Source organism: Etheostoma spectabile, chromosome 9 (genome assembly GCF_008692095.1).
Source record: "Etheostoma spectabile isolate EspeVRDwgs_2016 chromosome 9, UIUC_Espe_1.0, whole genome shotgun sequence".
Lineage (NCBI taxonomy): Eukaryota > Metazoa > Chordata > Actinopteri > Perciformes > Percidae > Etheostoma > Etheostoma spectabile.
In genome coordinates this window covers 19,041,289-19,055,241 of record NC_045741.1, presented here as the reverse complement: position 1 = coordinate 19,055,241, position 13,953 = coordinate 19,041,289, and the positions used below count along the sequence as shown (strand labels likewise).

General features: G+C 36.8%; 1 protein-coding gene across 8 annotated transcripts; it reads right to left on the bottom strand.

Moving 5' to 3' along the window:
• Positions 1-5,169: 5,169 nt before the first annotated feature.
• LOC116696223 (serine/arginine-rich splicing factor 11) lies at positions 5,170-13,696 on the bottom strand. Of its 8 annotated transcripts, none has more exons than XM_032527045.1 (13): positions 13,334-13,695; positions 11,436-11,569; positions 8,609-8,715; positions 8,279-8,281; positions 7,880-7,969; positions 7,749-7,795; positions 7,520-7,653; positions 7,237-7,318; positions 6,995-7,108; positions 6,522-6,611; positions 6,324-6,395; positions 6,072-6,249; positions 5,170-5,938 (listed from the first exon to the last, which is right to left on the bottom strand). In XM_032527045.1, the coding sequence occupies exons 1-13, from the start codon at positions 13,453-13,455 to the stop codon at positions 5,729-5,731; spliced, it is 1,383 nt and encodes a 460-aa protein (XP_032382936.1). In that variant the 5' UTR covers positions 13,456-13,695; the 3' UTR covers positions 5,170-5,728. The 8 variants fall into 8 exon arrangements, with proteins under 8 accessions (XP_032382936.1, XP_032382940.1, XP_032382941.1 ...); XM_032527049.1 differs by lacking the exon at positions 13,334-13,695 and adding an exon at positions 8,980-11,190 and having other exon boundaries at positions 11,436-12,087; XM_032527050.1 differs by lacking the exon at positions 13,334-13,695 and adding an exon at positions 8,980-9,099 and having other exon boundaries at positions 11,436-12,087.
• Between the last annotated feature and the right edge of the window lie 257 nt (positions 13,697-13,953).

Below are 13,953 nucleotides of genomic sequence, written 5' to 3'. Positions count from 1 at the left end.
CTCTTTTTGAGATACTACACTATTAGTTTTTTGGTACTTTTTACAACATACTATGCAATGACTTTTTCAAACATTCTATGCAACAATTTTTTTTAATAATTTTTTTTCGACAGACTTTATGACTTTTTCCAATTTTCTATAATATAACTTTTTTATGTTTTTGTCAACATTCTATACTAGACTTTTTATAATTTTTTTTGACAGACTATACTGTGACTTTTTCAGGACTTTTTTGACATACTAAATTATAACTTTTTTATGACTTTCGACATACTGTACTATGACTTTTCTTAACATTCTTTACTATGACTTTTTTTCCAAACTTTTTTCAACATATATAGTATGACTTTTTTCAGATTTTCTTTTCAAAATTCTATGCTAATTCTTTGATGTTTTTTTTCAACATGCCATGCTATGACTTTTTTCAACATACGACGAGTTTTTTGACATAATATAGTAATGCTTTATTACAATTTTTTCCAACATACTATACTTTTACTTTTTTGTAACTTTTTTAACACACTATATGACAATTTTTTTATGACCTTTTTCGACATACTATACTATGAATTTTTCTTGACACACTATATAATTTTTATTTATATATGCTAGTTATTGTAGGAAATTAATCTGATTTGGTTAAGCTGTCGACTTGCTTGGCTGCTGTGAGAAGCCGGTTATCAGCAAACTTCCTGCTACTCAATTCAGCCAAAACTGAGATGATAGCTATAGGACCACCTAGATTAAGTAATTTTTATGACAATTTCACTCTGTCCATCGATGACTTGATCATTAAGTGCAAGGACAGAGTGAAGAATCTTGGGATAGTTTTTGATCGGTCACTTTCATTTGACTTGCACATTAAGGAGGTGACAAAAGTCGCCTTCTTTCATCTCCGAAGAATTGCAAAGATCAGATCAGTATTGTCCCTTAAAGACGCCGAGGCCCTCATTCATGCCTTTGTTACATCTAGACTAGATTATTATAATGTACTGTTCTCGGGGCTGCCTAAGAAAAGTCTGCGAGGTCTACAGATGGTCCAGAATGCTGCAGCACGTATTCTCACTGGATCATCGAAATACAGACACATAACTCCTGTGTTGGCCTCACTTCACTGGCTCCCTATCCAGGTTAGAGCAGATTTGAAGGTCTTACTTTCAACTTATCAAATAGTGAATGGCCTTGCACCAGTACATCTGTCTGATCTGTTAAACTCTTGTGTGCCTTCTCGGTTGCTGCGCTCCTACAGGTCAGGATTGCTGACTATACCAAAGGTCAGAAAGAAAACGGTTGGGGAGCGAGCCTTCTCGTTTTGTGCGCCAACGTTATGGAACAGTCTTCCAGTAGATATCAGACTGGCATGTTCAACTGGGGTCTTTAAATCAAAGCTTAAGACTTACTTATTCACCACTGCGTATGAGTCCTAATTGCTAATTTTATCTTTGATGTATTTGTTTAGTGTTATTTACTTTTTACTGTCTCGTTTTTAATTTTTTGTACTGTTTGCATTTAAAGTGTATTATTGCTGTAAAGCACTTGATAGAAAGCGCTCTATAAATTAATGTATTATCATTGGTATTATTTTTGTTACTTTTTTGAAATACTATACTCTGACTTTTTTGACTTTCACACCATAACTTTTTTATGACTTTATTTCAACATATATAGTATTTATATTTCATTTAAGTTTTTTGAGATTTTCGTTTTGAAATACTATACTTACTTTTTCAAGACTTTTTTTTGACATTATATACTTTCTTTTCTTTTTTTCTTCTTTTTTTTAACTTTTTGACATGCTATACTATGACTTTTTCAAGACTTTTTTTGACATACTATACTTTTTGTAACTTTTTCGACATAATATAGTAAATCTTTATTACAATTTTTTCCAACATACTATAAATTTTTTTAAGACTTTTGACATACTATGAACTTTTTGTGACTTTTATAGAAATGATGATTTTTCAATTATTTTAATAATTGTTTTTTAGTGTAAGGGATAAGGGTAGAGAGATAGGTTGAATCACAATGTTTTTTATGCAACCTGTTTTGTATACAGGTTTGAGTTGTAAACTGATGTTGCAATAAAAATAAATTTATGAGAAAAATTTATAAAATGTCAATAGTACCGGTACATCATACATACATAACTAGAATTACTGCCTCGTGGTTGTATGTCTCTTTTTCAGGACTGTTTTTGACATAATAAACTATAACTTTTTTATGACTTATTAACATACTATACCATGACTTTTCTTAACATTCTAATCTATGACTTTTGATAATTTCTTTTGACATACTATACTATGACTTTCTTTCGGCATACTATACTCTGACTTTTTTGTTACTTTTTTCAAAATACTATACTATGACTATTTATGACTTTTTCCAACATTTTATACTATGACTTTTTTATAATTGTTTTCAACAGACCATACTATGACTTTTAACATTCTATACTATGATTTTTTAAATAATTTTTCTCAACATACTAAACTATGACTTTTTTTCTTTCAGCAGACTATGCCATGACTTTTTCCAGCATTCTATACTATGACTTCTTGATATTTTTTTACAACATACCATGACTTTTTAGACAGTCTATAACATTATTTCTTAGGACTTTTTTTTGGCATAATATACGACGACTTTTTTGGGCCATACTATACTATGACTTTCTCTGGACTTTTTTTGACAAATCATACTATAACTTTTCTTAACAGTCTATACAACTTTTTTTTTACAAACTATACTATGACTTTTTTGACTTTTATACCATGACTTTTATGACATACATTGAGATTTTCTTTTCAAAAAACTATGCTAACTTTTTTGTGATTTATTTTGACATACTATACTTTTAATCTTTGGTTCATTTTTCCTACATGCTATACTATGACTTCCGGGACTTTTTTTGACATAGTATACAATTACTTTTTTCAACATGCTATTCTTTTTGTGACTTTTGACATAGTAAAATAATGTTTTATTACAATTTTTTTCCGACATACTACACTTTTTATGACTTTTGACATACTATATACTATGAACTTTTTTTGACTTTTTTGAAAGGAGGATTTTTCAATCATTTTAATTTTTTTAGTGTAAGGGATAAGGGTAGAGGGATAGGTTGAATCACAATGTTTTATGCAAATTGTATTGTATACAGGTTTGAGTTGTAAACTGATGTTGCAATAAAAAATAAATGAGAAAAATGAATTAAAATGTCATATTATGTCATTATACATACATCACTAGAATTACTGCCTCGTGGTTGTATGTCTCCTCCAACCAGTCGAGTTCACACCCATATCTGTACAGACTTGCATAATGTATGTAGTTAAGACTAATAAAATTAGTTAAAAAGGTATAAATTGTATTCTTTGGCAAAACGTGGATGACCCACACGTGCTGGTCATGTACTTTGAATATCATGAAAAAGTTCAATAATGTTAGTAATTTCATTCAAAAAGTGAAATTTTCATAATATATTCATTCACCACAGTGATATATTTCAAATATTATTTATTTTAATGATCATAACTGACAACTAATGAAAATCCCAAATTCAGTATCTCCGAAAATTAGAATATTACTTAAGACCAATACAAAAGAAGGATTTTTCAAAAGGTTAGCCAACTGAAAAGTACGAACATAAAAAGTATGAGCATGTACAGCACTCAATACTTAGTTGGGGCTCCTTTTGCCTGAATCACTGCAGCAACGCGGCGTGGCGTGGAGTCGATCCGTCTGTGGCCCTGCTCAGGTGTTATGAGAGCCCAGGTTGCTCTGATAGTGGCCTTCAGCTCTTCTGCATTGTTGGGTCTGGAGCATCGCATCATCTTCTTCACAATACTCCATAGATTTTCTATAGAGTTAAGTTCAGGCGAGGTTGCTGGCAAATTAAGAACAGGGACATCATGGTCCTTAAACCAGGTACTGGTAGCTTTGGCATTGCGTGCAGGTGCCAATCCCTTTTGGAAAATAAAATCTGCATTTCCATAAAGTTGGTCAGCAGCAGGAAGCATTAAGTGCTCTAAAACTTCCTGGTAGATGGCTGCGTTGACCCTGGACCTCAGAAAACACATTGGACAAACACCCTCAGATGACATGGCCCCCCAAACCATCACTGACTGTGAAGACTTTACACTGGGCATCAAGCAACGTGGATTCTGTGCCTCTACTCTCTTCCTTCAGATTCTGGGAACTTGATTTCCAAAGGAAATGCAAAATTTATTTTCATCAGAGTTTATAACTTTGGACCACTCAGTAGCAGCACAGTCCTTCTTGTCTTTAGCCCAGGCGAGACGCTTCGGACGCTGTGTCTTGTTCAAGAGTGGCTTGACACAAGGAATGCGACACCTGAAACCCATGTCTTGCATGCATCTGTGCGTGGTGGTTCTTGAAGCACTGACTCCAGCTACAGTCCACTCTTTGTGAATTTCCTTCACATGGGAGAGGTTTTGTTTCAGGCGGTTATCCCTATTGCTTGTACACTTTTTTTCTACCACATATTTTCCTTCCCTTCGCCTCTCTATTAATGTGCTTGGACACAGAGCTGTGAACTGCCAGCCTCTGCAATGATATTCTATGTCTTGCCTACCTACAGAACTAGGCAGAGACCATGTGAAGGCCTTTGCAGGTGTTTTGAGTTCATTAGGTGATTAGAGTGGCATCAGGTGTCTTCAATATTGAACCTTGTCACAATATTCTAATTGTCTGAGATACTGAATTTGGGGTTTTCATTAGTTGTCAGTTTTAATCACAATTAAAAGAAATGAACATTTGAAATATAGCATGGTGTGATGAATTAATGTAGTATACAAATTTCACTTTTTGAAAGGAATTACGGACAAATCAACTTTTTCATGATGTTCTAATTATATGACCAGCATCTGTATAAGGTCAAAGGGAGATGGAAAGGACCTTTTGTTAACACTTTTCCTGTGCGGCCAGCTATTATTCGAAATATTATTGAAATATCCCTGGTTTCATTTGTACAAAAAACAAAGTTTAAACAATTGGCTTTTTTACAGACAATTGCACGTCTGACACGTCTTTGCACCGAGTCGTTTACAGACAACCGGAGAAGATGCTAGAAAATTACAGAGTGATTAACTGTAGAAAAGTAACATTTGCTTAAGCATTTTCTTTCAGTGAAAAAGCCAGTTGACAGTTTGATCCAATTTTTATTAGTTTCCTTTGGAAAACCTAATTTATTTCATTGCAACAACACATTTCAATCTACAGTGTACACTTACAAAGGGTTGTAAATAGGAAGGTCAACTGAAACAGGACTTCGTGCATTACAGTTAAAGCAAAATGGTTGGTGCTGGGAGGTAAGCAACTAACAGTATGAAACAAGAAAGGACTCAATCCCGACTAGTAAAATATTTACACAAACATTTTAAATGGGGAAATGCTGTGTATTCTACTGCCAGGAAGACAAAGTTTGAACACAAAGGCAACAAAAAGAAAAATGAACAGGATCATAAAAAAAGTACAACAATGACAATTTAAAACCATGTCTCATGTTATTCATATTTTAGTCCTCTTTACAAAAATTATTGGACTGCTTTCCTTCTACAACCGCTTCTTCCCCAATGCTTCTACAGTTAAGACAACAAATCTTTAACTTTGAGTGATCAGGCACAGTCATGTTGTGGCCTATATTAAAAATATAAAAGAGGAAAGTGGAAAAGGTAACAAGGTCTCGTTTGGGATGTTCTTAGTCGCTCATCTCCATGTCTTCCTGATGATGGTCGTCTCCATTCAGTTTGGACTTTTTGGGGATTTGACCCTCTGATCTCTCCATTTCATCCTGGCCTTTTGGGGATGAGGCAGAATCGGAGTCGCTCTTCCTCTCATCATCGTCGTCCTCCTCTCTTTCCTTTTCACTGTCATAACCTTGCTCCTCTTCATCGTAATCCCGGGTCACCTACCAAGACAAGGAGTTACAAAAAGGGGAATTTAGAAGCTTGAGCAAAATTCCCATTAAAATGTAGCCACCCATTGGGATGTTCAATTAGATGCCAGTAATTTAAATACAACATGCCACGCTCTAAACGTACCTTAACGTCTCCTTTCTCACTATCAGATTTGCGTTCCCGATCTCGCTCCTTGTCTTTGCTCTTCTTCTTCTTACTGCTGGAGCGTTCTCTTTCATCTCGGCTCCGGTCCCTGACCTCCCTCCTGTCTTTATCCCGGTCCTTCTCACGCTCCTTGTCCTTCTTTTTCTCTTTTTTGTGACTGAACAAGACAAATTTATCACTTTTAGTCACTGTACTTTAATTATAGCATGAAAAACGCGCTTGACAACTCACCGTCTGAGCGATGGAGACCTGGACAACCTCCTCCTTGGGGACCGAGATGCACTGCGGCTTCGCCTGTGCCTCCTGAGACACAAAGTAATAAAAAAAAATGAATGAATGTAGCTTCACATTAACTGAAAGGAAGTACACCTGTTGTGATGAATGTGTACCAGTGATTCACCATAATAACACAGGGTTCAGACCACTCACCGACTAATGCTTCGAGACCTCCTGGCACTGCTGTAGCTCTTGGGGGGCGTCTTAGACCTTTTCTTAGACTTCTCCTCCTTCCTCCTGTCCCTGTTTAAGAAACAAACAGGTCAACATTTGCAAGCAGCAGCACATTGCAGGAAACAAAAAGATGGAAGTACAGGCAGCTCTTGTAAGTGAATGTTTTGCAAAGATGTTTTTTCAGAGTGTAAGTGTAAGTTACAGTGTGTTTAAAAAAAATAAATTAAAATTGTGACTACGACTCAAATTCTGCAGCAGTGGTTCACAGTGAGAATAAAATTAATAAAAGGCAGCTATATATATATATATATATATATATATATATATATATATATATATATATATATATATATATATATATATATATATATATATAGCGCTGCCTTTTATTAATTTTATTCTACACACACACACACACACACACACACACACACAACAGTGGAGATGCTGACCTAGATCTACTACGCCGGCCTCTGTCTCGGGAGTGGGTCCTCCTCCTCCGCGGACTCTTGGACCTCCTCCTACTCCTTGAATGGGACCTCCGCCGAGACCTGCTCTTTGTACGTCTACAAAAATGAAGAAGTGGCACATTTTAATGTTAGTGTCTAGTTGTATATAGACACCAGAGTTTATTTTGTTTTCACATCTGATATTGCTTGTCCAGAGTCAGAGCTTGTTAACCAGGTGTCTTTACCGGTGTCTTGAGCGAGATCTGGAGCGCCTGCGCCGTGACCGCGAACGGGAGCGGGAATGTTTGCGCTTGTCATCTTTCTTATCTGTAAAACAATGTCATAGTTAAATGTCTAACAGGTAGTATAGACTTACTGCTCACATGATGTAAAATTTTTTCCGACTGTCCAAAATAAATTCCAGCCCAATGTTTTAACAGGACATTAGCTTTTACACTCATCATAATGTACTATTAATGAAACAAGTAACCTTTTCTGCAAAGGGGACATGAGGAAATGGGCACTCACTTCCTGGTTCAATGGCTGCAGAGATGAGAGACTGGGCCTCTCGGACTCTCTTCATGGCCTCTTCAATCTCCTTATTGGAGGCATCATTTTTCAGCCCTGCATTCAAGTTCAGTCCCGCCGCTAATGGATTCAGTCTGCAAGTGCAATCAATTATTTAGTTTTTTTGAAGCAAAAAAAGTATTTAGGCTTACTAGATTGCATACTCTGATAAAATAGTGTAGTTTCTTACTTGGGGTCCATGGACTGCATGAGCTTCAGGAAGTCTGCAGAAAGAGCCTGAAAGAGATGCGACAAGGTTACCGTTAGTCACAGCATATTAAAACAAAATGTTTCTATGTAGGTGACTGATCAAATGCTCACCTGGGGATTCATGTTAGGGCCCTGCATTCCCATGGCAGCCATTTGCTCCATGCTGGGAGCTCCAAGACTTCCGAATGGCGTCCCTCCCATCTAAAACAAAAGCAGACACTGTTACACTCTGCAGAGCTAAAAAACAGCTAAATAACAGCACTTGCCACAAAACGTTTTACTTAGCATCCAGCAAATCCAACACTGCATCATGTCTGAATACTTGTGACCATTTACATGTGTTACTTGATGAAAAATGGTGCTTTCACACCTACTTAATCCATGGTAAACCTGGTAAACCTATCTCAAACACTAGTGATTAGTTCTGAAATAGGCTCCACTCACACCGAGTCCAACATTTGTATTTTTTTCGATTGAGGGTGATTTATTTCAAACGAATTAACTAAGTACTCTCTCTGTACATTACAATTGTTCCTTTTGCACAGTAACAATATGAACAACTGTGGGGTATTTTCCAATTTCCTTCTACATCTTGTTCACATTTACATTATTCAACACATTGATAAAATGCCAATTTCGGAGATGTTAAACTCTGGCTTACAGGCTCTCAAAGCTTTGAAAAAAATGGTCAGGAGTCACACAAGTGTAAAAATGTGTAAGTTACATGAACTATATTTTGGCTTACAATTAGTTATGTTTAATATCAAAGGAACTCATATAGCAATAGAAAAGAGACACCCAAAATGATCATGAACAATGTTAGCGTTTAAACACACTTACTGCCAGAGGATTGGGTGTTGGTAGAAGGCCTCCCCCAGGCATCATTCCTGCCACGGCATTGGCTGGAGCCAGCAGAGACATAGCTTTAGATTCATCAGGAATGACTCCTGGAGGAAAACCAACAATATTTCAGTACATGCTCAATGCAAATATTGATAAACACTCAGACAAGACTTGCAGACAAGCCACCTTAGTCTAACTACTCTGTAGTAAAAAAGAAAAAAAAAGATCAAAAATCCACTTTTTTTTTGTCTTGTCTGTAAATCTTGATCCCTCACTTTTTTGTGTGAAAGTATCATTGTAGGATTAGCAGCTATGAGTTTATAAGTCACAATACACACTGTGGTCAACACTGCCAAGATTTTTATCACCTGTACTTGATTTTTAAGTCATGAACCAAACGTAAGCAAGCACAGCCAGTTGTCCCGTGGGATGTGCTCTCAACTTTCATTAGATGTTTTATGAACAAGCGACTCGTGCCGGCTGCTTCGCTATAAAGCACACAAAAACATTGAGATACAGAAAGAAAAGTTCATGATTTGGGTGTAAACAAGGGTACAATTCAACATCACTTACCATTACCAATACAAAAACAGAAAAGGTTCAGACATATTACCTTTTCTGGGCTTTTGTTGGTGGTTACTTTGTACAATTCCACCATAAAAAAGAAAAACTTACTTTGCAACCAGATAAAGTATTGCTAACAAGCTACAGTACTGCTAGGTTTTAGCCAACAGTATGTTACTTAAAATACAAAACATTGTCAAAGATAAACTGCACTAACAGATAAGGGCTATTAACAGCAAAAGCTGTGATAAAATCACGACAATGTGCCCAAAGCTGAAGAAACCAAACAGTAAAATCAAAGGGAAAATCTTATGGAGATGATCATCCATGGTGCAATCTGAAAACAGGCTATTTTTTTATCTGACATTTTACATTTTAAAATATGAGAAAGAGAGAGAGACACACACACACACGCACACACACACACACACACAAACAAACAGAAAAGACACTTGAGAAACAGGATAAGGCTGCAGAAGACAAAACTGTTGGTGGCATTTTCAGCAGGGCCTGGTATATAGGGCTGGCTGAACCAGGAAAAAGAACTGTAAAACACAACAACAAAAGAAACACCACTGTTAAACGTGAGATTCACTCAACTCTTTCAGAGTCATGTGTGGAGAGGGTCAATAAAAAGCATTTTACTGCAACATCAAGCAGAGGCTTACAACTACTTTTATCTTGTGTGTTAGTAAAATTTTGAAATACAGATGCAGTGTAAAATACAAGGCTTTGGCACATGAAGCAAGTACATGCCAAAGGCAGTTTGTGTGCTTATCATGATTAATAACCAAATTATAAACAAATCAACTTCCACAACATCTGCAAAATCTATACTAGCATGCACACCTGTTTAGTTGATCTATTCTGTATACTTTGTGCATAGGGATGCCCCGAACATTTTGCCCCTTATCTGCGCCATTTAATATTAACATTCTGCCAATACCCAAGTCCCAATACACTATTTATATTTTCATTTTTGTAATGTAATGCAGCCTAATCAGCCTATCAAGGCTAAGATTACATTTAATAATGTAATTCAGTTTTGATATGTTTAACATTAAGAAAACAAAGCCGCACCCTAACACCACAACACAGGTAAAGTCTTTGCTTATTTGGCTGATTAGACCTCTCCCTAGAACTGTGTAGACCTGTAAGACCGTGCTTGAGTGACATCTCCCTCACTCTATAGCTAGGCTTTGGTGCACCTGTTAGGGCAGGGCAACTTACACCTGGAGTTTGGCGACCTAAGCAAACTCCCACTTTAGCCCCGCCCAACTTAAACCTGAACTTATGCCTGATCAGCCAGTAACTGAAAACAGCAGTGTGTATGTGCAGGGTCATTAATGGTTTCCTACAGTGTTGCATATATTATCAATGGACAAAGGAGTGTCGGCGTGGATCTGTTTTGGGAGGAAATCAACTACATGTATGCTACGCAACACAAATTATACAGTATACCCAGGTTTTAACAGTTTTTGAAGCGGTGTATAACACCAGCATGCTGATGCATGCCATCAGTGTGGATAACAAGAAGTGAACTCATTGTTGATGTTTATTGGGAAATGTTGACAACTGGCATACCCACAGTGCAAAAGGTTCAAATATAAAAACATGATAAAAAATGGCTTTAAAATCAATACCAATTAACTAAAAAAAAATGTCTTGATTGACCTTGATACCAATCCAGCAGATCTGCTCGGGGCATCCCTAGTCTGGTGCATGCCTACTAATCGACAAACATTTTTTTTATTATTTTTTTTTATATTTAAACTCTTTGAATTGAGATTGCCCTGCACCTTCTCCTGCCACCCCCTTATTGTACTTAAGAGTTTTGTGGCTATTTATGATGCCTTGAACAGAGAAAAAAAATAAAGAGTTAATATTTTACTGCAGAACAAGAGACAGAAGTGGGCTTGCGAGCCTGGTGCCATTATTTTTTTCTAATCTCCTGATGGCAGCAGAGGACCACTTTCAGCCAGCAAGGAAGGGGCTCTCTGCAAATGACTTGTCCACTATGAAAACCACAACACAAATAACAGAGAGAGAAGTTTACAGCTAGATTGTCAGACATGGACAAAAATGTACATTTCCCTTTTACATACCTAAAAATGCCAAGCACTGAAAAGCTTAGCAAATGTTGCTTGGTCACAAAAACTCACAATGGCTCAGATAGTGCTTGACATTCTATCAAAACAACCTACAAATTTTGATGTATGTTCACAGATATAAATAAGACAAGAATAAAACAGACACCCACCTTCGGCAAAAGGGACCACGATCAAGGCTCGGTCCACGAAGACGGTGTTCGTCAGGTGTTGGGAAACTCCCACCGACTCAGACTCAAGGAACTTTACAAAACAGACACGTGAAGTCACAGGCAAGGGAGAGTCACTGGAAAAAAATACAAATATGTTGTGCAAATAATACAAACAAGGAGACCCAACATGCCTTCTTCAAACTGACATTGAGTGTTGTGTCCCCAGGGACAACTAACTTAATGGATTATGGGCTATACAATCTCATCCACTCTCTGACCTCTACATCCTTTGCTTAGACCAACAAGGTATCTTAGAGATACTTTTAAAGCGTGTTGTGGTGTTATCACAACTCTCGACAATCTGTAGAGAATCAAAGAACACTGTTGATCACTGACGCTTTGAACCTTTGTTGTTGTTGTTATCGTCCTCGACATGTCCTACCTGCTGAGAAGCCAGGCGTAATTGGATACAGGAAAATACAAAGCAGAGAACAATTATTTCCTACTATAGTCAATGTTAAATACTGTAGAGTATGTATTGCAGTAGCTCATTAGCATCCCAAGTGAGATGTGGGGAGCCCAAGGGATTGCTAAAAGGATGTCACTCACATGTCAATATTAACGCTAAATTAATTTATTTTATCACATTATTTAAGTCAGCAAATCCTACATTAACAAAATGCTGCATCTAGGGCTGCAAATAAGGTTAATTTACACGGTTTGACAAACTCATTTTTCCATTACTTTATACTTTAGTCAATGTCAAAAAAATGAGAAAATACACAAATGATTAAAATATACAGTGATGTAAAAGCAGAGAAAGACAGAAGCTTAAATTGGTTAATGCTAGGTACTTTTCAAGGCTAAAACAATTAGGTAAATTAACAAACATCAATTTTTACAATAAATTATATTATTTTAACGGTCATTTATCAAGTTAAAAGGCTGTGCTTACGCTATTTTCAGTTACCGGTACTCGAATATGAGGATTTACTGCTTTATTTGTGTTATTGTAACCAATAAATAAATATATATATATAAAAAATAGATAGACAGACAGAGAGACAGAGAGCTTTTAGACAACTTGACTATTGGAAATTGTAATGCAATTTCTGAAACCATTTCCACATGTGGTTGCTACATGATTGATCTAAAGTAATTAAGATTAATAGAGAACACACAACATGTAGTTGAAGTCCTAGCATTTTGGCTTGATAAGTGATTCAAACAACTGAAGTTAACATTATCAAAGTTTTCAGTTAATTTTGTTTTACTTCTTGTACAAATGGTTTCCAATTTGTTTTGTTACATCAATAATCCCTAAACAAATTAGACCACAGACCCCTACTTGATAAGATTTTGTCCCAGGGTCCCCCATCTGATAGTTTTGCCTTTAGAGGTTTAATTACAGAAAGTGAATGAAACTAATGGCCGAAATAGTCATATACCCTTTTATTGCGTTACTTATGAATTAAATAAATTCCCCTTTTTGCTGGGTACCGCCTGGAACCCACTCAAGTAACCGTGGTTCGAGTCTGCCGCCTTCCCCTCATTAAAATTGCTACAGACGGCGAGTTATCGCGCAGCGGTGTGAAAGCCCCTTAACTGTCAACTAGCTACATGGCCAAGTCTGAGGAGGAACATAGATTTAAAACCATTGCTTAAACCCTAACATAATGACATAACATGAGAAAGTATCAGTAAATGTGTCCCTCATGCGGAATTTAAAGCGAGTGTTGTTGCTTTACTAGCTAAAGGCGCGGGCAAATGTTAGCATTAGCATGCCGTGCAGAAGGCCTAACGTTACTCGACACTACAGGCCTCAAGAGAAGCCCAGTGTGAGCCACGTAAGCTCGGTTAAGACATCGTTCTACCAATTTATAGTTTACAATACTCACTCAGGTGGAAACAGTTTGAGCTCCTCTATGTTCCCGAGGAATCCAAACAGAGTCCTCATTTGTTCGGACGTTGTGCTCGGGGAGACATTTGTCACCTGAATGACGTGCGTGTTGGAATTCATTTTTCGCGAGCGCTAATCAAGCTAACTAGCTTTGTGCTAGCAACGTGCCTGAATTTGAAACGAAACGAGCTGGGTAACGTTTACGAGAAAAACAACATCAGACGATTACAAAAGCTAGCATCGCTCCTGTAGATCGAAGTTCGTACGTTTGCTGCGGGCAAATCCGCAACGGCCGCGAGCAGCAAAGAGCAACAATGCAGCTGCCAAAAATATCGCGAGGCATGGATGCTGCTTTCACGTGCACTTTGTAAACTCGTACTCATGAGTTTTTTATAGCAAACACGGGGAAATAAGGTTTTTGGTTGATATTTACCAGTGGTAAAAATAGTAATACCACCATTTAAAAATACTAGCACTGTATTGCATTGCCTTGCATCATATCTTACAAGATAAGATATTGTCTATAGCTTGGACAATACTGGATTTTTTATGGTGATACAGATATTAATGTTTGTGAGTTAAAAGCATGTACACACCATAGACATATATAAAAAAAGT